This window comes from Chionomys nivalis, chromosome 11, assembly GCF_950005125.1.
Source record: "Chionomys nivalis chromosome 11, mChiNiv1.1, whole genome shotgun sequence".
Lineage (NCBI taxonomy): Eukaryota > Metazoa > Chordata > Mammalia > Rodentia > Cricetidae > Chionomys > Chionomys nivalis.
In genome coordinates this window covers 45,989,286-46,011,845 of record NC_080096.1, presented here as the reverse complement: position 1 = coordinate 46,011,845, position 22,560 = coordinate 45,989,286, and the positions used below count along the sequence as shown (strand labels likewise).

Here is a 22,560-nt window from a genome sequence, read left to right as displayed (position 1 = left end):
GAGCTGGAGAGATGGCTCAGGGTTAAGAGCCCTTGATACTCTTAACAAAGGATCAAGGTTCAGTTCCTAGCACCCACGTGGCAATATATAAAACCCTCTACAACTCGGTTCCAGGGACTCTGACACCCTCTTCTGCCACCATGGGCACCAAGCATGCCTGTAGTGCACATATGTGTTGCAGGCAAACTCTCACAGACAGAGAAATAAGTCTTTTAAAAATCTATTTTTAGAAAGTATGCTGGATGTTTTATGTCAAATTGACACAATCTAATGTCAACGGAAAGGCAGGAACTTCAATTAAGAAAACGCCTTCCCAAAATTGGACTGTATAAAAGCCTGTAAAACATGTCCTTGATTGGTGATTGATGGGGAAGGGCTAAGCCCACTGTGGGTGATGCTATCCCTAGACTGGTGGTCCTGGGTTCAAAAGAAGTCAGGCTGAGCAAACCATGAAGAGCAAGCCAGTAAGCAGCACCCTTCCATGGCTTCTGCAGAAACCTCTGACTGCAGGTTCCTGCCCTGTTTGAGTCCCTGTCCTGACTTCCTTCAATGATGGACTACCATGTGGAAGTAGAAGCCAAATTAACCCTTTCCTCCCCCATTTGCTTTAGCCATGATATTTTAACACAGCGATAGAAACCCTAACTAGGACAGAAAGTGTCTTGTCAAGGAAGATGATTGAAAACAATTAAGTGGCCTGACAAGCTGTGATAGTCTATCTCCCATCGCAGCATAGGAACACTGGGATTATAGATGCCTGGGGTGAGAGGTCCTTCTGTCTATGTGTTGCTTTTATTGGTTAATGAATAAAGAAACTGCTTTGCTGCTTTGGCCTATAGCAAGGCAGAACATAGCTAGGCAGGGAAAACTAAACTGAATGCTGGGAGAAAGAAGGCAGAGTCAGTGAGAAGCCATGTAGCCCCACCGGAGACAGAAGCCAGAACTTTACCTGGAAAGGCACAGCCTTGTGATAATACACAGATTAATGGAGATGGGTTAATTTAAGATATGAGTTAGCCAGAAATACATTAAGCTATTGGGCAAAGAGTATTGCAAATAATATGGTTTCTGTGCGATTATTTTGATGCTGAACAGCCGGGAACAAACAAGCGGCCTCCTACTACAGATGCCCACTATTGTGCTCAGCTATACATGGGTTCCAGGGATTTGAACTCAGTTCCTCATACTTTCAGGGCAAGTACTTTATTCACTCACTGATCCATCTCCCCAGCCCTCACCTTTTCCCCCTAAAAAGCAGCCTCTTTCCCTCGCCTCAAAAGGAAAGGAAAGTTAAATGCTTTTTTTAAACTACCAAACTAACCTTGGATAATCACTAATCCTCAGTGTGCTTACTAACCTATGACATCAGCTTCACCTTCAATACAGAAATAACTGGACTGAGAATTTTGCTTTTACTTAATATCATGCAGACAGTAGGCATCTAAATAATTAATGGCAGATTAAAAGTAAAAGTCAAGGGATTGTAGGCATGGCCTTGTCAGTAAAATGCTTGCTGTGCAAGCATGAGGACTTGAGTTCAGATCCCCATAACTCATTAGAGCCTGTGTGTGTGTGTGTGTGTCTGTGTGTGTGTGTGTGTGTTTAAGAGAGAGATACAGACGGATTCCCAGAGCTCTCCAACCATCTAGTTACTTGGAGAGCTTCCAGTTCAGTCTTAAAAAACTAAGGTGGAGAGTCTAGAGAAAGACACAATCTGATATCAGTCTCTGACTTCCATACACCTGTGCATATATGCATACCACACATGCACATATACACATTAAAAAATTAAAGAGCCAGACATGGTGGCACATGCCTTTAATCCCAATATTTGGAAGGCAGAGGCAAGCATATCTCTAAGTTCCAAACCAGGGATGTTCACGTGTGTGCGTGAGCCTGCTTGCTGTCTAAATAAGTAAATCTAAAAAAACGTTTAATAAGATCTTACCCTAAAGGTACCATGTGTAGCATGTAATAAAAGTTCTAAAGGTATTTGCTGACTAAATCATTGAAAGAGAGCAGACGAAAAGCCTATGAGTCATACACATGCCTGACGGTGAATACTCACGTTAAAACTTTCTGGGCCACAATATTTTGGGGCATGTCACCATGGCTATGAATTTGACGTGTGGGTAAACCATCAAACTATTGCTTGAGAAAACCCTAAGCATGAATTTGGAGGCCTTTCTCAGCCCAACTCTGTAAGACACGAAGGTTATTCTTCAACTCTCCTAAGAAGACACTCGCTGGCTATGCCCTCCGTCTAACACACGGCCACAGCTGAGTAATTGTGGTGGCTTTGGAGCCCATCTGACTAAACCTTGAACTTCAGCTCGGCCCTGACACAGCCTTGTACCCCTGCAGTTTCCTCCAGTGTGTGTGTTTCTTCAGTGTCAGCAGCCAGACGCTAGTCAGCCCGTTTGTCCCATGACATGGTAAAACTGGGTTTAAGGCTATCTACAGGCTAGAGCGTGAGTAAAATAGTTGCCATGCAAGCCAGAGGACCCGAGTTCAAGTACCCAGAACCCATACAGTAAGATGTGTCTGTAACCCCAGGGCTCCTGTAACAAGATATGAAGCAGAGATAAAAATTCCTGGACGCTCGTGGGCCAGCTAGCCTGGTATAGCTAACAGAAAACAAGAGACTCTGTCTCAAAGAAAATGAAAGGTGAGAACCAATGGGGGGGGTGAGAGAACAGCACACCTGACTCCCTCCTCTGCGTCTGCATATGCACCCACACCCATGCACATATACACACACCAGAAAAAGAGAGAGAAACAACCACTCCAGCTTCTACAGAGCCAGTCCTTCTGCAGACTGTTGTATGTGAAATGCATAAGCCATTGGCTCTATTCTTCTTAGCCTGACTACTCCTTTATAGATGCCCACCTCACCCCAAATGCTAGTGATGGAGCTTCCAAGCTTCCTGAGACTCTTGCCTCCACTTCCTATCTTGCTACAGGTGTGCTGGGATTACAGCTGCATATGGCTGTATAGGTGCTGGGGAATTGAACTCAGGTCTCCTGACTTGTGTGGTGATCACTTAACCCACTGAGCCAGACGCTAAATGAGTGTTCTGTCATTGAGTCATACCCCTAACCCTTTAGGTAGCACCCTTGCCGGCTGCACATTTCCCCGAAGGACATGGTGTTCTGCTTGCCATTTCAGTACTTCCTGCCAACCACGCCCCCTTGGTTTCTTCTCTCGTCTTTCTGATTATCATTCGCTACTTGTAAGCTCTGAGCTTCTGGGTGTCACCACTGCAGCTGGTCCTTATGATGGGCCCCCTTGTCCTTTAGAGTCCAGTTCTGGGATCCTGCTCCTGCAGAGGAGGATGCCACCTAACTTCTTGGAGATGCCAGTGCCCTCTTCGGCAGTGTCTTCTTAGTGGTTTTGGTAAGTAGTGTGATGTTTGGGTCTCCCATAGGACACTGACATCTGGTCTTGTGTGATAATGCCATCTAACATGCCTTCCTTCCAAACCTCATTTCTTCCTTTATTTACCACTTTTTTTTAGGTCTTCCCATCATTTTTTCCACACTTCTAAGAGGACCCATAGTAAGGCTGCCTCATCCTCTGGAGTCTTTGTGTCAAAGAATTGACCCTGCACCTCTGCTGTAAAAGTAGATATACTGTCCTTGGAAAAGGTCAGAGGAATTATCATTTTTATTATTATTATTATTATTATTATTTGGTTTTTGGTTTTTCGAGACAGGGTTTCTCTGCGTATCTTTGGCTGTCTTGGAACTCACTTCGTAGACTAGGCTGGCCTTGACCTCACGGAGATTCGCCTGCCTCCTGCTCCCAAGTGCTGGGATTAAAAGTGTGCACTACCACATCCAGCGTGACTTCTCATTTCTATCGGTGACCAAAGTTCTCCCCCTGATCTGACTGCTGGGCAGCTCGACACCAAATTTTAATCAAGCATCTATCACAGTTGTGATGATGCATGACCTGCATTCTGTGTGCTGTTTTACGGCGGCTCTATCTCTTTAAATGTCTTTTCACGTCACTCGGTTTTCTCACTTGCATTTACTCAACACTCTGCCTGCCAAACACTCTTCTAAATATTACACACTCATCTCGCGCCGTCCCGGTTTCTCTGTGGTGGGGTCTTGAGCATGATACCCAATTTCTTCTGTCAGTGGGGATAATGATAATGTCTACTTTACAGGGTTGTCATGAGGACTGGTAATAGTTAACATCAACAGTCTTTAAAGTCCACTTGGCTTTTTGGCCCCAAACAGTAAGTCAAACCAGTTATTTTACATGATACAAATGTACTAAAGTCTAGAAAGAGAAACATCAGTTTATTCTAAAAATACTCACCATAGAGAGTAAAGTATTACTAATCATATTTATTATGGCTTTAATCAAATTGAAAGCTTTTGCGGTTCCTGTAATTAACAGCAGTGTAACAGAATCAATCAAGCTGGGATGTAATGAATCTTCATACAAAAAACTCATTTATTTACTTCTACATTTATAAATGATGGCTCTTTCTGAGGGCAGGACGCCCAAGAAAGCTTGACTTTAAAACCCCTTGTTTTACAGAAATATTAAGATTACTTTGCACTGACAATTAACAAGGAGTCTTATCCTGCCCTTGGGGCTTAGCAGATTGCATTAATAATTCAGACCCTAATAATAATTCAGGCTATTCTGACAAGTAAGTGTGGCGTCCTCAACGCTGGTGAGCATACCAGTAGGCAGAAATTTAGGGCAATCCCTTGAGACTTTCTCCTTGCATTGGATTACATTGTGTGATGCCCGTCAGCATGAAAATGATGTCTTTACTTTTTAATTTTTTTTTTTTTTTTTTTTTTTTTTTTTTTTTTTTTTTGGTTTTTCGAGACAGGGTTTCTCTGTGGTTTTGGAGCCTGTCCTGGAACTAGCTCTTGTAGACCAGGCTGGTCTCGAACTCACAGAGATTCGCCTGCCTCTGCCTCCCGAGTGCTGAGATTAAAGGCGTGCGCCATCACCGCCCGGCTACTTTTTAATTTTTACAGTCTCCCTCCCCCCAAAGATTTTTAAAAAACCAAGTTCAATTTGTGTTGTTCACATAGTCACTCGAGCATGGTCAAACTGCTGGTGGCCAGTCCTCAAAGAAAAGTGAGTCCTTTCCACCCCACCCCTGCCAGTAGCCCTCCATTGCAGAGAACTACACTTCAGTATCCATATCACAATTTGGGGGGAGGGGTGGCGGGAGAGTGGTTTCAAGACAAGGGTTTCTCTGTGGTAACAGCTCTAGCTGTCCTGACCTCACCCTGTAGACCAAGCTGGACTCGAACTCACAGAGATCTGCCTGCCTCTGCCTCCCAAGTGCTTGGATTAGAGTTGTGCCCCACCACTCCACCAGCCTTACCATAACTTTTAAAGATTCTCTTCCATAGTTTTCTGTCTAGGCTGTTACTTTTGGAGATAGGGGGTGGGGCATGTCACAGAAGCCTCCCATGTCTTTCTTTCTCAGCTGTGAGGCTGCAATCGTGGAAACCACTGCAGAAGAACTTTCCCTGTCCTTTACAGTCTTTATCCTGGACCTCCACATGGTATCTAGTGACAGCATGGACCATGAACATCTACCTGGCCTCTGGCATCAGCATGTGCTACAGACTTCAGCATGACGTTTAGTGATAACATGGGCCGTGGACATCAATACGACACTGGACTGCAGCAGGACCATAACCCCAGACATGACCCCACCCCCCACAGCATTGATTGTGGGCACCAACATTGCCTCAGGTGGCAGCACAAACTGCTTACGTCTACACACACACCATGGCCATCACAGCCCCAGACATCAACATGGTTTCAGGCAGTCCAGGCCACAGGCACCTTGGATAACAACGACCCCAGGCTGTAGCAGGACCATGAACTCAGCTTTGCCCCCCCCCCTCAGTGACAGTGCTGACCACAAACATAAACATGGCCTCTGGCGGTAGCTCAGGTTCAATCTCTCTCCACTGTGTAGGCACTACTCTGTTCCTCATCGTGTGTGTGTGTGTGTGTGTGTGTGTGTGTGTGTGTGTGTGTGTGTGTTTGCCCACACAGGCCTAAATGCAAATCTTCATTGCGAGGAGTCAATGGTCTAGGGTTAAGAGAACCCTTAAAAATTATGGTAAGGCTTGGGGAGTGGTGGGGCACAACTTTAATCCAAGCACTTGGGAGGCAGAGGCAGGCAGATCTCTGTGAGTTCTGAAGCACCGTAAATATGGACCATAGATGAGGCTTCTTTGATCACAGCCATGCTTCAGGTTTTCATCTTTGGTGATGACGATGAGCTCCCAGACCTGGTTCTGCGGCACCAGTTCCTCCTCGAGGTCCAGCAGCTCACAAATGGAGTAAGGCCTGGATGGCTGCCAAGTTAGGTCTCCCCCTTCATATCTCCCTCCCCTCGCTCCCTCCCCGTGCTGCAGTGGGCTCTTCTGGGGCTAATTTTTTAACCAGACAGCATCTGTGTATACTTCTTGGCATAGAAATCATCAATGTACCTGACAGAGTGGGATAGCTGAAGTGGAAGGCCTAAGTTACATGCCTTTAAACAATAGAAAACAGAGGGATAAGAATTATATGGGACTTGCGAGGGGGGTGGCGGGCTTTTGGTTTTTGGTTTTTAGTTTTGGAGACAAGACAGGGTTTCTCTGGGTAACCACCCTGGCTGTCCTGGAACTTACTCTATAGACCAGACTGACCTCAAACTCACACAGATCTACCTGCTTCTGCCTTCTGGTAGCTAAGATTAAAGTGTGTGCTACCACTGCCTGGCCTCTATGAGTAACTAGTAGCTTAGTTCTATACTCTGATCTTAAGGCAAGCTTTATTGGTTAGATCACAAATAAAATATCACCACATTTCCCCTTTTTTGTCTAAAATAAAAAAGAAGGTTATAAGTAATATAAGAAAAACTATATGCAATAAGTACAATAACTATATATAACATATACAGGCAATAAATACATCAACAATGTTTAGTTCATTAGCATTTGACAAATTCAGAGAAAATACTCCATTATCTATCCTATCTTGGTGAGTCCAAAATGTTGTATGTAATTCACTTTTTATCCTAACTTGCATTACCATCCAAAACTGTCTTTTGATGTCTCTCAACCTTATACACTTTAACCTCTTTGGTGAGTTTCTTTTCTGAGTCTGGTAAACAAGGAGAACTATAACTGTCTATTCTTCAACTACCTCAGAGACCCAAGAAGGAAATAAATAATATCAACTGAGCTGGGCGGTGGTGGCGCACGCCTTTAATCCCAGCACTCGGGAGGCAGAGGCAGGCGGATCTCTGTGAGTTCGAGGCCAGCCTGGTCTACAAGAGCTAGTTCCAGGACTGGAACCAAAAAAGCTACAGAGAAACCCTGTCTCCCTGAGCTGTAGGGAGAACTCACATTGCTGTCATTTAGCCAGCTGGTCTCTGTTCTCCCTCCTTGTCGCTCAGATTCCACTGCAGATTGTTCCCAAGAATCCAAGCCCCTCTGTAGAGTAGCGGCAAGTTGCCCCCTACACCATCCCCGCAACCCTCCCCATCTTACTTTTCCACCCCAAGTGCTTTCCAACCTTATTAATTACATCAAAGCTTCCCAACCTGCTTTTCAGCCAGGTGGTGCTGCTGATGCTGTCTTGTCTTTAATCCCAGGACTCAAGAGACAGGCGGATCTGATCTACAGGCTGAGTTCCAGCCAGGACAGCCAGGACGACAAAGAGAAACCCTGACTTGAAACAAACAAACACACAAAAACCAAACCAAACCAACAAACAAAAATCTTTCCAACCAGATTTTCAGTATCTGAAAGCTTGGGCCTTATAGGGAATTGTAGGAGATGCTGGCCTCCATCTTATTCCAGGGGAAGCATGCATAAAGTGAGCCATAGAACTCGTTTCTGAATTCACACGCTCACTGCCCACATCACTCCTTGCACACGCCTCCTTCACTGTCTTCCATTTCTCGTTCTCTCTCTGCATGTGTGTTTTATCTCCAGGTTTTCACAGCTAGCTCCTATATGGCTGACTGTTCTCATTTCCCTCCACAATGCTTACCGTGCCTCACTCTGTGCCTCGGGGGTAATGGGTTTCTGTCTTTTGTGTAGGACTTGCCCAACTTCACCATACTTAAGCCTCCATAAAACTTTCCCATGACAGCTATTTTCTCTAAAGAAAATAAATGACCATGTCTCTAACAATGGACTGAATCTTTAACCAATTCACTTAAGACAGCTAGAAACGTCCATTCACATTCTACCAGGAAAGAGCTGGAAAGGATAAATATGTACTCAAGGTACCTACCATCTGCTTTAATTCCCACCAGGGACTTCTGAGAAGAGATTAGGTGTTTGTCAAAGGTCACAGCATGGCAGAGCAGGGATGCCAAACTTCAAAGCACTGGTTCCTCTGGTTTTATCACACATATCCACTAATAAGGTCCTTTCAGAGATATTTAAATTCTCATCACTATGCACTAAGATACAAATTAAATAGGTTTGCTGAACGAATAGGTGTAACAGGAAGAAAACCAACTCTATAAACGGAGGCAAGCGCCTTCACTTCTCTGAACTTCAAGGTCTTATTTGCACACATGATTTGACACAGTTGATATCAACACTGAAGTAACAGCCACACAATACCCAGCCACTGATATAAGCAGTCTAGCCACCGGCTGAAAAGACAAACCAATTGCCTTCTTTGGAGCTTCCGTGGGTTGAGTGGTAATCCTTCTTCCTTTCACACCATGTCAAATGGAAGTCAATACTCAGGGCTGACAGTCATATAAGTTGAGCAGGTACATCTAATTCAGCAAACATATTACATTGAGGAGTGGTATTTGCTGACTCACACAAGAGCAGATTAACCATTGACTCAATATCACCCAGCAGTAATCCCATCCTGGGAGGTAAATTGGTACCACTGTCAACATCCTTTGAACTTTTCTCCATAGCAAGTACTACCATTTGAGAAGAGAGGGTGGCAAAAGTCCTCTCTTCCAGTCCTTCAACTAGACCAAATCCTGCTGCCTTGTCCATCATCCCTCCCTCCCTCCCTCCCTCCCTCCCTCCCTCCCTCCCTCCCTCCCTTCTCTCTTACCTCTGGCCCTGTAACCCAAGTTGCCTTCAAACTTCCAACCCTCCGGCTTCCGCATCTTGAGTGCCAGGATTACAAATATACACACACCGCTCCTGATGCCACCTCGTGTTACTCAGACCCCAGGCTTGCTAGTGAATCAGGAGTGGGCTTCACCTCTTGTTCCTTTTCCCAGGTATGTGAGTTTTAGTGCACTGCTACTTCAAGAATCACTTTTCTCATTTATAAAATGATCACCATGATGCTTGCTAAGGTTGTCGTGAAACTTAAGCTATATCATGAATAGAGATCACTTGGTGTCTCTGCCATGTTGTATGCAAGTCATAAAAAGTTGATTATTAGAAGAGACCAGGATTTTAAGCCTTAACACACAGAAAAGGGAGGGGGACCCTTGGAGCTGGGGAAAACCACTGACCCATCTGCTGTATAAATTACATCACAATTTCGCCTCTAGTCTTACCTCCCCAGATGTTCATCTTCTGGAGTTAACAAAAACTTCCTTAGACCCCGCAAGGAGGAAGAGCGCCTTCCGTGGTCTCTCAGATTATTTTACACCTCTCAGAACTGTCTTTTATACATAGATTCTGGCCAGTTTGCACGATCTCATGCCAGGCTGTGAGTGAAGACACTGAATGGCCCATGCTTTCATCGCTGTGTTTGCAGCCGTTGGGTGGACGAGTGCATGGATGAAGGGAGAGAGACTAAGAATGAGACAACATAACCACTTTAGAGATGGGGCCCAAGTACCCATATTACTAGGCAAAGCAGCTTTTGTTCTAGAGATTCACCTAAGCCTAAATCTAAACAGACCGGTAAAGGGACATGATGTTCACAGAATTGTTAGTCAGTCGAGGGTGGTTAAGAAACCTTTGCAAACTTTCCAGAGAAATGCATGATTAGTGGTGATATCAGGCATGACCAACATTGGATAAAGCACCTTGTTAATCAGGGAGCCAAGGGAAGATGATACACCTCCTGCAGCTCATGAGGTTAGCAGAGCCACCAGTTAGGAACAAGTCTTTCCATGCCTGATCTGTGGCCAGCAGGGTGGTAGAGACTGGGCTCCAGGGAGCATGCTCCCTGAAGTCGTGTTTGCTGCAGCCAGTGATCTAAGATCTAAAGATAGAACACAGCTATGGAGATAGATCATCTGCAGGCAGCCCTTCGGAGTACCTACGGAGCATTCTAGAACACAAGGGAGTAGTGATGAAGATGGAGAGCTTGACTTGTCAAGATACATGAATCCCCGTCTTATTCTTTTCGTAAAGACAACTGAAGATGGCACTGCTTATTAATTTATCGCTTACATCTTGCACTCTTTTCAAAGGGAGGTACTAGAATTGCTTCCCACGAGCCCATGGGCTCCCCCTAAAATGGAAGATGTCTTCTTGACTCCTCATTAGGTGCTTTCACGTAAGTATCCAACACCAGTCACGTCAGCAGGACTGCCACCATGGAGACTTCCAGCCATACAGTCAAAGTTTCCAGTACCATCCCTTCTGAAGCAGGCTATTAAACCTCAGCAAGCACACCACTGATTTTATGGTGGACGATCCTAACTAGAGCAGTTACCCCAAGTGAATGATGCATCAGGGAAACGTTGTGTTATAGATGTGAGATGAGTATTTTTTGATTGCCTTTTCCCCACAGCTCCAGGCTTGACAAAAGTCTTGAAGACAGTGGCTCACACTGCCAGTGTGGTACCATGGTCCCTGTCGGGCTCCAGGGACTTTATTTGAGGATGACTGAAAAGTCTGTTATGACCTGCCAAAGACCGCTGAAAGAACTGGTACAGAATACTCACTTTAGGTTGCCTCATGCTAACCAACCAGTGTCTGCAGATAATGTTAGAAGCTTACAGAAGAAAAAAACAAACAAACAAGAAAATATGGAATGCAAAAGGCCACAGTTAAGCTATGCAACAAACCTCCTTGGAGGAGAGAGTTTCTTTGGAAAGTCGTGACAATCAAAGAAATGTGTGTGTCATGAGTGAAGCCACTCTGAGTCACTACATACATGCTCCTGACTCACCTAGGCCCACAGCAACCCAACCAGCTAACTGTGAACGAAAACTTCGGACACCATCAGTTGAAATAAACATTTCTTCAAATAGGAAAAGCCTCACAGGAAACCAACTCTGCCGAGATATTGTTTGTCCAGAAGGGTGAGAAAATAAATTTCTGTTGTTTAAGCCACCCAGGTTTAAACAACAAAACAAAGGCTTAAATAAGCAAACCAAACCCCACAAAACCCCACCTTTCCATCTCTGCGGACTGAGTCTGTGTTGGGCCTCTCTTCAGCACTTGGCAGGGCTTACACTGAACTTAATAATCCGCCTATGAGAATAACTTAGGGTTTTCATTTTTCCAGGATTTTTGTCATCTAGTACTTTGCCCTGGCTGCATGCATGACTTTCTAGATTTCCCCCATAGGCAATGGTGCCTTAAAATAGTTGAATAGAATAGAATAGAATAGAATAGAATAGAATAGAATAGAATAGAATAGAAAAGAATAGATCTTGGAAAACTTAGATTGGTCACTGTGATAGTTTGAATCGGCCCCATAAGCTCACAGGGAGTGGTGCTATTAGGAGGTGTGGCTTTATCGGAGTAGGTATGGCCTTGTTGGAGGAAATGTGTCACCATGGGGGCAAGCTTTGAGGTTTCTTATACTCAAGATAATGCCCCGTGTCTGAGGCCATTTTCTGTTGTCTTCTGATCAAGATTCAGTGAGCACCACGTCTGTCTGCATGCCACCATGCTCCTTGTCATGATGATGATGATGGACTGAACCTCTAACACTGTAAGCGGCCACTTCGGTTAAATGTTTTCTGTTATAGGAGTTGCCGTGGCCATGGTGTCTCTTCACAGCAATAGACACCTTAACTGAGACAGCCATGGATTCTTGTTTGCTTGTTATAGCTCGTGTATCTTCTGGGTTCTGTGTTTGTGTGTGTGGTATACACACACATGTGAGTGTGTATGCATTCCTCGGGCAGAGCCCAGCAGAGGCTGTTGGGTGCCCTGTTCCACTACTGTCTACCTTAGTCCTTTGAGGCAGGGTCTCTCACTGTGCCTGGAACTAATTTGCAGCTAAGCTGGTGACTAGCCAGCCCCACTGATCCCCCTGTCTCCACTAGTGAGAGGGCTGGAGTTACACAAACATTCAACCATGCCAGACTTTTTCTGTTGGCTTTGTGGGCTTGGAGCCAGGTCCTCACGTTTGCTCTGCAATCATTTTATCTCATGAGCCCCTTACCAGACTTTTGCCAATGCATTCATACATATGATACCAAAACATGGGCAAGAAAATAAAATAAGTTGAACCTTAGGAAATTAAAAACTCTTGTACTTTAAACAACATTATTTTAAAAAAGGTTAAAACACAGAGAATAGGAGAAAACACTGGTAAATCATACATTTGTTAAGGATCGAGTCTCTAAAATATATAAAAGGTGTCACCACGGAGATATCACCAACAAAAATCCCATACTCTCCTCTTTCCATTCCTGAAATACTTGAAAACACAGGTCACATTGCAGCCATGTTATCAATACGCTAACTTCCATCAACTAAAGTCAGGTCCTTCGAGAACAGCGGCAACATGGAACACTCTTGCCACACTCTGAGCCTGACGGATGACATATAAGAGGTCCTAGAATACTGATTACACTAATGGCTTCCAAAACAGTTTGAAGCAGAGGCTACAACATTACCCGTGTGGTAAGATTTACGTTCCAGTGCTGAGTTCATGTGACATGGGTAGGAAACTTGGAGCTCTGACGTAATTCTTCATGCTGGGATAATAGCCCTGCCCTACCTACTCTCAGGAACAATTGCAGTGGGATTGAAGGGTGACAATGTACACACTCAAAGCCCTTGCTAATTCCAATGCACTAAACAAACATTACTTGTATTCCTGCCTCGGTCTTGAATTTACAAAAGCAGCCGCTACTTTCCAAGCATCCTCTTTATTCTTGGCTGTTGATAAATGCTTCGTCCTTCTCATGCAGTAGGGGTAGAAAAGGAGGAAATCAAACCTGCTGGTGATAACCATTCCTGCACAGATCATCATCCAAAACCAGCTAAGCAATTACAGCGAACGCTAAATACCATTTGCAACCCACTGCAGAGACGGAGGATGATGGGCTGGTAACTACTCTGAACTCCCATTTGCAACACTGGGAGCTGTCTGCTGGGTTCACTGAGAAGGAGAGGTGAGTGTGACCTGTAATCTATCTTACTCTATGCTGTCAGCCTCCCTATAGCCCCTTCAAGCAAGCAGCCACCCATAAAGTGCTGTAAATGGAACTAATAGCATGAGTTAGGAGAATATTGACAGTCTACATCAACGATGCTTGCCCAAGATATTCCGAAAGCTGATGTTCTCTGTGCTTATTTCTTTGCTATTTAAAGAGAAAGGTAATCCATTAATGATGAGAAGATACTTGGAAAGGGTAACATAAAGACTTTATCAGTCAAAATACTTCCCTTTGGGTTTAGTGGGGGGTGTTATAGTATAATTGGTTGCCTTACCCATTAGAGAATATATCACATTGCTTTTGATTTATAAGAAATGAATGTACCAGTGGCCAACAAGATGGCTCACTGGGTAAAAGTGCTTGCCACCAAGCCTGATGGATGATCTGAGTTCCATCCCTAGAACCCACATAAATGGAAGGAGAAAACTAGACTCCCTTAAGTTGTCCTCTGACTTTCCCATGCATAATGTAGCATGGTTCATACACATACACAAACACACACACATAAATAAATAAATAGTAAGTATTGATCTTTCAGAGGACTCAAATTTGGTTTCCAGTACACACATTGGGTGGTTCACAATCATCTGTAACTCTAGTTCCAGAGGGAATTTGATGCTTCTAGCCTTAGAGCATCTACACTCACTTGTATATACACACACACACACAATGGAGCTTTGAAAAACAAATAGATATACCAAAAGAAGAGCAGCATGTTGTGGATTTTGTACACTGTGTGAAGATAAATTGCTGTAATTGGTTTAATAAAAAACTGAAGGAGATAATCGAGTTGAGGCGGAGATGCCAATGAAACATGGAAGAAGTCAGACATACAGAAGGAGAGAAAGGTAAAAAGCCACATGGTAAAATATAGTTTAATAAAAAGCAAGTTAATTTAAATTATAAGAGCTAGTGGGACAAGTCTAAGCTAAGGCTGAGCTTTCATAATCAATGTTAAGTCTCCATATTATTATTATTTTGGAGCTGGCTGGTGGGACAGAAAAAGACTTGTTACAGCAGTATTGTTTTGTTTTCTCTTTTCTAATTATCACCACAGATCCCTTCCCATAGTCATGACATGCAGTTCTTAGTTCTTTGTTAGAACCTCTCCAGTCATGGGAACAGGAAATATTTGTCCGTTATTCTTGCTTGACTGTTTGAATCAGGGTTTCTCTGTGTAACAGTCCCAGGGATTAAAGGCATGAGCCACCGCCACCTGGCCTCTGCCTTATTCTTTTTTTTCTTTTTTTCTTTTCTTTTTTTTTTTTTTTTTTTTTTGGAGCCTGTCCTGGAACTAGCTCTTGTAGACCAGGCTGGCCTCGAAATCACAGAGATCTGCCTGACCCTGCCTCCTGAATGCTGGAATTAAAGGCGTGCGCCACCACCGCCTGGCCTCTCCCTTATTCTTATCCTGCACTTCTTGTCATTCCCTGTCACATCATCTTTTAATATTTGCTATTTGCTGCTTATCTTTTAGTGCCATCATAGCCACCATATTTAAGGCTTTTAAAAAAAAATTCTACTTTGACAGGAATCGCAGTGGCGATCGGAGTCTTACTAAAGCGCAATCATGTCTATTATGTCCTATAACGGAGGGGCCGTCATGGCCATGAAGGGAAAGAACTGTGTGGCTGTCGCCACAGACAGGCGTTTCGGGATCCAGGACCAGATGGTGACCACAGACTTCCAGAAGATCTTTCCCATGGGTGACAAGCTGTATATAGGCTTGGCCGGGCTGGCCACCGACGTCCAGACAGTTGCTCAGAGCCTCAAGTTCTGGCTGAACCTATACGAGCTGAAGGAAGGTCGGCAGATCAAGCCCTACACCCTCATGAGCATGGTGGCCAACCTCTTGTATGAGAAACGGTTTGGTCCCTACTACACAGAGCCTGTCATTGCCCAGTTGGACCCGAAGACCTTTAAGCCCTTCATTTGCTCTCTAGACCTCATTGGCTGCCCCATGGTAACTGACGACTTTGTGGTCAGTGGTACCTGCTCCGAACAGATGTATGGGATGTGCGAGTCTCTCTGGGAGCCCAACATGGATCCAGAACACCTGTTTGAGACCATTTCCCAAGCCATGCTGAACGCCGTGGACGGGGATGCTGTCTCGGGCATGGGCGTCATTGTCCACATCATTGAAAAGGACAAGATCACCACCAGGACACTGAAGGCCCAGATGGCCTAACCTTACGCTCTGGTCCTGGTTTCCTTTTGTTATTTTTCTTTTTAATAAAATTGTGTTTCTTTCAAAAAAAAATCTGCTTTAAAGCAGACCAAGATAGAGACAGTGCTTCCTAGTTGTTCTTCAAACCTCTATTGAAGATTTATTATTACATTTTATGTATGTGTATCTAACGTGTGTGTGTGTGTGTGTGTGTGTGTGTGTGTGTTTGGATGCTAGAAGGGGTCATTGGATCCCTTGGAATCAGACCTTAACAGGTTGTTGTGAGTTACATAATGAAGGCACTAGGAGCCAAACTTGGGTCCCCTAGAAGCACAGCTGGTGTTCTTAATTCCTGAGCCATATCTCCAGCCCTGGTTTTTAAGTTTTAGATGGGGCATTGCTATGTAGTCTAGACTGAGGTGCATAATCCTCCTGCCTTAGCCTTTTCTGTGCCTTTTAAAGGTGTGCACCACCACACCCTGATTCTCTTCATCCTGTGATGCTCCCATCCATCTTCTACTATTGCACTGAATGAAAATTGTTAAAGGAAAGATATCTATATGTTTTATATAGTTTAAGATATATTTCCCTATGAAGTAGATGCAATGACTATATTTCTTGAAAAAGAAACCCAGACATATGATCTGACAATTACATATATAGAGATCCAGATCTATACATACATATATCTGTATATATGGCCGCAAAAGCTGGACTTTTCCTTCTATGCCTTGAACAGACTATATTGCACATGGTATAGACATACTACTTGTGAGTTGGTGGTTGAATTGACTCTTCTTAGTTAGTATAGACTACAAATCATATACTAGTAGATTAATAGTCTATGGTGATTTTTTTTTTTTTTTAGTTAGAAAAAAATAAAGTTAACTAAAAGCCAGTAAGGCCCTTGCTGTGTAAGCCTGGAGACCTGAATTTGAGTCCTGGAACCCATGGGCTCTAGTTTGTTTTCTATTGCTGTGATAAAAAACATTCTGACCAAAAGCAACTTGGAGAGGAAAGAGTTAATTTGGCATACACATTCTGATCACACTCCATCATTGAGGGAAACCAAGGAAGGAATTCAAGACAGAAACCAGAGGCAGGAACTGACAAGATGGCCATGGAACTGCTTACTGACTTGCTCAGCTTGTTGTTTAATACAGCTCAGGTATGCCCGCCCAGGGGTAACGCTGCCTACAGTAGACTGGGATCTCCTACACCAATTAAAGAAATGTCACACAGACTTGTCTGTGGGCCAGTCTTAGGGAGGTGTTTTCTCAGTGGAGGTTCCCTCTTCCCAGATGACCCCAGTTTGTGTCAAGTTGACAGAGACCAACCAGCATAACATGTAATGGAAGAGGAAGAGAACCAATTCCATAGAGTGCTTTGACCCTCCCGCAAAAACACATACACACAGCATGCACCCTCCCCCAAAACACATATACACACCATGTACATACACACAATAACAAATAAAATAGAACATAAAAATGAATTTGAACTGGGTGTGAAACACATGCCTATAGTCCCAGTCCTGGGAGAAGTTAAAGCAGGAAATTGGTGAGTTATGGGTCCACTTGGGCTATAAAGCAAGATTTTTTAACTAATGGTAAATAAACTCACTAATTTAAATTATTCTCCAATATTTTAAATTTTATGGTTTTACATAAAAATCAAATTGTCTAGGGAAGTCTGAAAGTCTATGAACACTGTGTTTTTTGAAGTCAACTCAAGTGGCTGAAAACAGTGACACACACCAACCTGTTATCCCCACACTTGGGAGCTAAGGAAAGAGAATTGTGAGTTTGAGACTAGTCTGGGATACACATGGGACCCTATCTCCAAATAAACAAGGCACACGATACAAAGAGAAAGTGTGTAATATTAACCCATTTGGCAAATACTTGAACACCTCCTATTTGCCAAGAATGTTCCTAAGCCCTGAGAATAAAATAGCCAACAATACAAGGGCCTGGCTCTCAAGAATATTACATTTTAAGATTATGAGGAAATGTACGAATAAAAATATGTGATCTGGTAAGGAAGTTACCAACAAAAAGTAATTCTGAAGAGGGCAATGAGCTGGATTACTGTAATAGAGGATATCTAATGTCCTTACAACCACATGGTCTGGTCTGGTCTGGCAGACTAACAAGGAGAATCTATGACAGTCTGATACGTTTTCCAGGCAGTTAGTAATGAGACTTGTGGGGAGGGTGGCCTCCCTCCTCATTCCTGACCACCGACAAGCCAGAGTAGGGAAAGAGTGTTCTTATCTGAGGGAGATTACGCAGCTAAAGCGCAAGCCCAGAGATCAAGAGAGATCATCTTACCTTGAAAACTTCAGTTGTGAGAAATGAAGTTCAGTAAACCCAAACAGGAAACAAGAGACAACACAAAACTGTCCAAACAGATCTGCAAAGGACCTTCTAGAAAGGAAAGAGAAGAGAAAGGGAGAATGAGAGAGTTTAAAAACTCAAACAAGCTGGAAAGGAGATTGTACAAAGCTGAAGAAAGAATTTTTAAAGGGGAGAGGAGATCCTAAATCTAACCTAAACGCAGTCCAGAGAACATATATGGAGATACAAACTATGAAGGAAGATTTAAGCCAGGCACACTGGTTTAATCCCAGCCTTTGGGATTCAGAAGGAGGCAGATCTCTGTGAGTTCAAGACCAGCCTGGTCTACAGAGTGATTTCCCACTAGCTGCTCCTCCAGAGGATTGGGGTTTAATTCCCAGCACTCACATGGCAGCTCACAACTGTCTGTAACTCCAGTTCCAGGGGATCTGACACCCTCATGCAGAGATGTATGCAAGTAAAATAGCAATGTACATGAAGTAAAGATAAATAATTTGTTCTTAAAATTATTTAATTATTATTACGTAGAGCAGGATTGAGCCAGTGACCTGGGCTGGAGTGGGTCTGGGACAGTGAACTCCACAGGAGCAGGAACGGATCTAGATCAGGGACATTTGCAGAAGGAGGACTGGGCCAGTCACCTAGGCCAGAGCAGGCCTGAGGCAGTGAGCTCCACGGGAGCAGAACTGAGTGAGACAGCGAACTCCACAGGAGCAGGTACAGGGGAGCAAACACTGAGGGAGCGGGCCAGAGCCAGAGATCTCTGCAAGTCCGGGCATGAATCTGGGATCTCTGAGGGAGTAGGCCTGAGCCAGGTCCTCTGCAAGTCCAGCACACCAAAGTCTGGGACCTCTGAGGGAGTAGATCGGAGCCAGCAACCTTTGCAAGACCAACCCCAAGCCAGGGACTTCCATAGGAGGGACAGTTACAGAAAGAGGTCTGAGCCAGCGATGTAGGCCAGAGCAGGCCTGAGACAGCAAACTCCATGGGAGTAGAGCAAACCCTGGGAGCACTGAGCGATCTCCAAGAACATGGAGTGACCAATGGGGTAACTGGAACCGTGGCACTGACTGCACCACAAGGAGCAACCATCTGACCTTGGATCCACTGGCACCTGGAAGATTGATTGCCAGAGTTACAGACAGCCTCAACTACACCAATTAGAGGAAAAGATGAGTAGACAAGGTAAGAACACACACAACACCACAAAAAACAACACGACACCAGTAAAATCTAGTGACACTACAACAGCATGACTTGAACAACCAAATATAGATAAAGCAGAAGAAAATGGCCTAAAAAAATAACTTCAGGAGAATGTTTGAGACTCTTAATGAGGAAATGGGAAATTCAAAGAAATGGAGGAAAAGACAAACAAAAAATTGGAAGACATCAGCAAATCCCTTAAAGAAAACCAAGAACAAGCAATCAAACATATGAAAGAAACTAATCAAGACTTGAAAACTGAAATAGAGACAATAAAGAAAACACAAGCCGAGGGAATTATAGAAACAGAAACCATGAGAAAACGATCAGGAACCACAAATGCAAGCATAAACAGCAGAATACAAGAGATGGAAGAGAGACTCTCAAACAATGAAGATACAATAGAGGAAGCAGACTCATCAGTCAAAGAAAACATTAAATCTAACAAAAGTTTAACACAGAATATCCATGGAAATATGGGACACCATGAAAAGACCAAACCTAAGAATAATAGGTATAGAAGAAGGAGAAGTTTAATTCAAAAGTACAGAAAATATATTTAACAAAATTATAGAAAACTTTTCCAACCTAAAGAAAGATATGCCTGTGAAGAAACAAGAAGCTTACAGAACACCAAATTATAACCAAAACAATAAACATACAGAATAAAGAAAGAATATTAAGAGCTGCAAAGGAAAAAGGCCAAGTAACATATAAAGGCAGACCTAACCAGAATTACACCTGACCTCTCAATGGAGACAATGAAAGCCAGAGGTCATGGTCAAGCATTATGCAGACATTAAGAGACAATGGATGCCAGCCCAGACTACTATACCCAGTAAAACTTTCAATCACCATAGAAGGACAAAATAAGATATTCCATGAAAAAACAGATTTAACCAATACCTAGCCACAAACCCAGCCTACACAAAGTACTAGAAGGAAACTTCCAACCCAAGGAAGTTGGCCATGTCAACAAAAACAAAGATAATTGATGATCTCACAGAAGCAAATCCCAAAGAAGGGAAAAACACACAAATTAACATTACCACAATGAAAACTAAATTAACAGGTGATAGTTATCACTGGTCATTAATATCTCTTAATATAAATGACTCAACTCACCTATAAAAAGGCACAGGCTAACAGACTGGATACAAGTCAGAATCCATCCTACCGCTGCATACAAGAAACTCACCTCAACCTCAAAGACAGACGTTGCCTCAGAGTAAAGGGTTGGGGGAAAAAATCCAATCAAATAAAATTAAGAAACAAGCGGGTGTAGCTATCCTAATATCTAACAAAATAGACTTCAAACTAAAATCAATCAGAAGAGACAAAGAAGGGCATTTCATATTAGTCATAGGAAGAATCCATCAAGAGGAAATCTCAGTACTGAACATCTATGCCCCCAAATACAAGGGCACCCTCATATATAAAAGAAACACTTCTAAAACTTAAATCATACATTAAACCCCATACACTAATTGTGGGAGACTTCAACACTCCCCTCTCACCACTGGACAGGTCAGTCAGACAAAAAATTAACAGAGAAATAAGGGAGTTGACAGATGTTATGACTCAAATGGGCTTAACAGACATCTATAGAATATTCCATCCAAACAGAAAAGAATATGCCTTCTTCTCAGCACCTCATGGAACTTTCTCAAAAATTGACCACATACTTGGTAATAAAACGAAGCTCAATAGATACAAAAAAATTGGAATAACCGCACTATCTTATCAGATCACCATGGTTTAAAACTAGTATTCAACAGCAACACTAATTCCATAAATCCCACAAACACATGGAAATTAAACAATGCTCACCTGAATCATTAGTGGGTCAAGGAAGAAATAAAGGGAGAAATTAAAGACTTCCTAAAATTCAATGAAAATGACCACACAACATACCCAAATTTATGAGATGCAATGAAAGCAGTGTTAAGAGGAAAGTTCATAGGACTAAATGCCTACATAAAGAAGCTGGAAAAATCCCATACTAGTGAATTAACAGAATATTTGAAAACTTTAGAACAAAAAGAAGCAAACTCACCCAAGAGAACTAGATGGCAGGAAATAATCAAATTGAGAGCTGAAATCAACAAAATAGAAACAAAGAAAACAATACAAAGAATCAATGAAACAAAGAGTTGGTTCTTTGAGAATATCAACAAAATAGACAAACCTTTATTCAAACTAACCAAACAGCAGAGAGAGAATATGCAAATTAACAAAATCAGAAATGAAAAGGGGGGCATAACAACAGACATGGAAGATATCCAGAGAATCATTAGGTCATATTTCAAAAACCTGTACTCCACAAAATTGGAAAACTTAAAGGAAATGGACAACTTCTGGATAAATATCACTTACCAAAATTAAATCAAGACCAGAGAAGCAAATTAAACAGACATATAACTGCTAAAGAAATAGAAATAGTCATAAAAAGTCTCCCAACCAAAACAAAACAAAACAAAAAAAAAGCCCAGGATCATATAGTTTCAGCTCAGAATTCTACAAGATTTTCAAAGAAAAACTAATACCAATACTACTCAAATTATTCCACACAATAGAAACAGGGGGAACATTGCCAAACTCTTTTTATGAGGCTACAATTACCCTGATACCCAAACCACATAAAGGCATTACTAAGAAAGAGCATTATAGACCAATCTCACTCATGAACATTGATGCAAAAATACTAAATAAAACACTGGCAAATCGAATCTAAGAACACATCAGAACCATCATCCATCATGATCAAGTTGGCTTCATCTCAGAGATGCAGGGATGATTCAACACACAAAAATTTATCAATGTAATCCACCATGTAAACAATTTGAAAAATAGAAACCACATGATCATCTCATTAGATGCCGAAAAAGCTTTGACAAAATACAACATCCCTTTATGATAAAGGTCTTGGAGAAAGTAGGGATACAAGGAACATACCTAAACATAATAAAGGCAATATAGAACAAGCCAACAGCCAACATCAAACTAAATGGAAAGAAACTCACAGCGATCCCACTGAAATCAGACAAGGTTGTCCACTCTCTCCCTATCTATTCAATATAGTTCTTGAAGTCCTAGCTAAAGTAATAAGACACCAAAGGGAGATCAAGGGCGGGGGGATACAAATCAGAAAAGAAGAAGTCAAACTCTCACTATTTGTTGATGATATGATAGTTTATGTAAGCAACCCCAAAAATTCTACCAAGGAACTTCTACAACTCATAAACTCTTTCAGTAATGTAGTAGGATACAAGATTAACAAAAAAAAAAAAAATCAGTTGCCTTCCTTTACACAGATGATAGATGGGCCAAGAAAGAAATCAGAAAAACATCACCATTAACAACAGCCACAAATAGCATAAAATATCTCAGAGTAACTCTAACCAAACAAGTGGAAGACTTGTGTGACAAGAACTTTAAATCTTTGAAAAAAGAAATTGAATAAGACACCAGAAAGTGGAAAGAT

General features: G+C 42.6%; 1 protein-coding gene across 1 annotated transcript; it reads left to right on the top strand.

The window, feature by feature from the left end:
* The first annotated feature begins 14,873 nt into the window (after window positions 1-14,873).
* On the top strand, window positions 14,874-15,595 carry LOC130884066 (proteasome subunit beta type-3-like). Its single transcript, XM_057784992.1, has one exon. The coding sequence runs from the start codon at window positions 14,914-14,916 to the stop codon at window positions 15,529-15,531; it is 618 nt and encodes a 205-aa protein (XP_057640975.1). The 5' UTR covers window positions 14,874-14,913; the 3' UTR covers window positions 15,532-15,595.
* The last annotated feature ends 6,965 nt before the right edge of the window (window positions 15,596-22,560 follow it).

Bases quoted from the DNA above. Each gene is read 5' to 3' on its own strand.
- LOC130884066 (XM_057784992.1), top strand. From the start codon at position 14,914: ATGTCTATTATGTCCTATAACGGAGGGGCCGTCATGGCCATGAAGGGA.